At 31.7% G+C, this 2,714-nt stretch overlaps 1 protein-coding gene across 8 annotated transcripts in view; it reads left to right on the top strand.

The window, feature by feature from the left end:
• Window positions 1-2,714, top strand: part of LOC116850353 (retinol-binding protein pinta-like) — a 74,559-nt gene that overhangs the window by 65,759 nt on the left and 6,086 nt on the right. The window contains exon 8 of one of the 8 annotated variants that reach the window (XR_004379319.1): window positions 1,343-1,471. The exons of 6 other annotated variants lie outside the window; for them this stretch is intronic. Coding sequence is in view for 1 of the 2 variants with exons in the window: in XM_032828556.1 (XP_032684447.1) it covers window positions 1,343-1,410 (68 nt within the window). In the remaining variant the exon portion in view is untranslated. Of the gene's footprint in view, window positions 1-1,342; window positions 1,957-2,714 lie in introns of those variants that run through there. One more of the 8 variants, XM_032828556.1, reaches the window with a different exon arrangement.

Raw genomic sequence — 2,714 nt, 5'->3', positions numbered from 1 at the left:
AAATAAACTTCTTTTGTGACATTTTCCTCTTTGTTAAAGAAATGCGGTGGTATGACATCACCCTCACTGGATACAACACCTAATACGTAAACATTTGCCGGAAAAAACCTTCGTTGGACTTGTTCGACTCATTGTACTTTGCGATGACATCATACACAGTCGATCTCGGGTACCCGAAGAACCGAATGATTTCTGTCGCCGAGCGCCCAGCGCGAACACTTTCGATAATCGCGGCTCTTCGGTTATACTCCGCACTTGGTTTCAACATTGGGACTATTTCGAGGTTATGATGGTTTAGTACATACGTCAAGCCATTTGAACGCTAATCGCGACATCTACCAGTGGTATAGAACGGCGAGAATTTCAAATTGAATTTTGTCCGGATTTTGGCGCCGTACCCTGTACTCGGCGGCTCTCGATTTCGGCACATACGCCGTTCCCCCACGTGAGGGAGTACTCGGCGGCGTCGCGAGTCGGCGGCGGTTTTGCCTTATTTATTTGGCGCTTTGCGCCTACTATATGACCTGACTGGTGTTCGGTCGGGTCGTCGTAACGAGGAGAAAATGTCTCGTCACAAAACTAAATATTTATATATTTAATATATTTACATATATATTAAATATAACTAAATATTTTATATAATATTTATAGTAAACAAAAAATAAATATTTGTAGTAATATTTTGTGTATGTGTAAATATTTCTGTAAATATTACATATGAAAAATAAATGTAATTATTTATAATTATTAAATTAATGAGGAAATAAGAAAATCGAAATTTAAATTGGTAATGTAGACACTGAAAAGAAATTCTTTAAATTAAAGAAATATATTTTGTTAAATATAATTTCTTAACTGAAAAAAATATTTGTTAAATTTTACAAAACATGTAATAAATATAAAGTAATATTTTTTAAATTTATAAAATGAGTTGTAAAATTATGAATTTCTAAATAAAAAAATTATTTATCTTTGATTTAAAATATTTATATATAAGAATAAGCAAATGAATTCCTTACAAGAAAAAAATTAGTTTTTTAAAACGTAAAAACTGTGTTTAAATAAATATTTGCTTGTTTTAAAAGTAAGTGAAATACAAGTAAATCATTTTATGAATCTAAGTGAATTATTTTCTAATATTAAATGTATGTTTCTTGTGTTTGAAATTAAAGTTTCTTTTATTATCAAAAAAAATTTATTTAAATGTACAAAATGATTTATTTGTATTTTACTCACTTTTAAAATAAATAAATATTTTTTAAACATACTTTTTAAACATACCTTTTATATTTAAAAGGATCAATTCTCTTCTTTTAAATAAATCATTTGTTTTCGTATATAGATATACCATATATATACAATACGAAGCGTTTCTTAGTCAAAGTGACAATGGTGCAGTGGATAAGGTAAACGACTGAAGAACCACAAGTCTTAGGTTCAAATCTCAGCAATGGTTAAGCAAATTTTCAAGGTACAATTTAAATCGAATTAAGTAGCATGTAAAACAATAAAATGAAAAATTTAAGAAAAATTCAGGAAAATAGAAAGAAAAATGTATATAAAAATTTTTTTGTGCTATCTGGGCAGTGTCGGACCAATACTGGTATGCCAACAATGGGCCGATTTCGGTGGCTAGTATTGGATCCACATTGACGTTAGTGTTGAGTCCTTCTTATCATTTGGACATTGCGTCGACGTCGAAGTTACGTTATAGCAGGGTTGGAAAGTAACGCGTTACTTGTAACGACGTTACTATTTCGTTACTTTTTTGTATCAGTAACGAAAATGAAACGGCGTTACATTTTCTTTAGTAACGAGTAACGAAATTCATCGTTACTTGTATCGTTACTTTTTTATTATAGTGGCTTCTGTATACAGAATGCGGCGACGCTTGCCACGCGACGAAAGTTTGCACACAATAAACAATTAAGGTGCTGCTTTCCGTAAAGCCCATTCTACAATAAGCAATAAATCTTAAGTCATAATAAAATTGACCAATCATAGTCGATTATTAGAGGAATAATCCACTGTAATTGGTCAATTTTATTGCAACTTATTGTTTATTGTAGAAAGCCTCTAAAGCGTGGTCTACAATGAGAACTTAAGCCATAAAATTTAAGCTTTAAACTCTAAGCCGTAAGAAATTGATCAGTCACAGTCAATTATTTTTCTTATAATCGACTGTGATTGGTCAACTTCTTACGGCTTAGGACTTAAAGCTTAAATTTTATGGCTTAAGTTCTCATTGTAGACCACGCTTAAGGGGGGCCGCACACGAATTGACGTAACAGTAACGTACCGTAAGAACTGACCAATCACTTTAAGTATCGTCGAACCGTAAGGTCACCATTTTTGTGAATACTCGATTGTAATTGATCCATTTTTACGGTACGTCTTACGTTACTGTTATGTCAATTCGTGTGCGGCGTTCCTAAAGCCCATTCTACATTACTCGCAATCGCAAAATCGCAAGGAAATTGACCAATCATAATTGATTATTCTTCGATCACAAAAAGAATAATCGACTATGATTAGTCAATTTCTTTGCGACGTTGCGATTTGCGACTAATGAAGAATGGGCTTCATGTCGTTATGCAAGAATGTATGCTTTCCGCTTAAATATCTTATATTTTGTCTTTATATATGTTATATATGTTATATATGTTATATATGTTATATATGTTATATATGTTATATATGTTATATATGTTATA

This window comes from Odontomachus brunneus, unplaced genomic scaffold (genome assembly GCF_010583005.1).
Source record: "Odontomachus brunneus isolate Ranch 3 - 2012 unplaced genomic scaffold, Obru_v1 Obru_scaffold_143, whole genome shotgun sequence".
In the NCBI taxonomy this organism is placed as follows: Eukaryota; Metazoa; Arthropoda; class Insecta; order Hymenoptera; family Formicidae; genus Odontomachus; species Odontomachus brunneus.
Note: the sequence above shows the minus strand (reverse complement) of the source record. Positions and strands in the feature narration are given on the sequence as shown.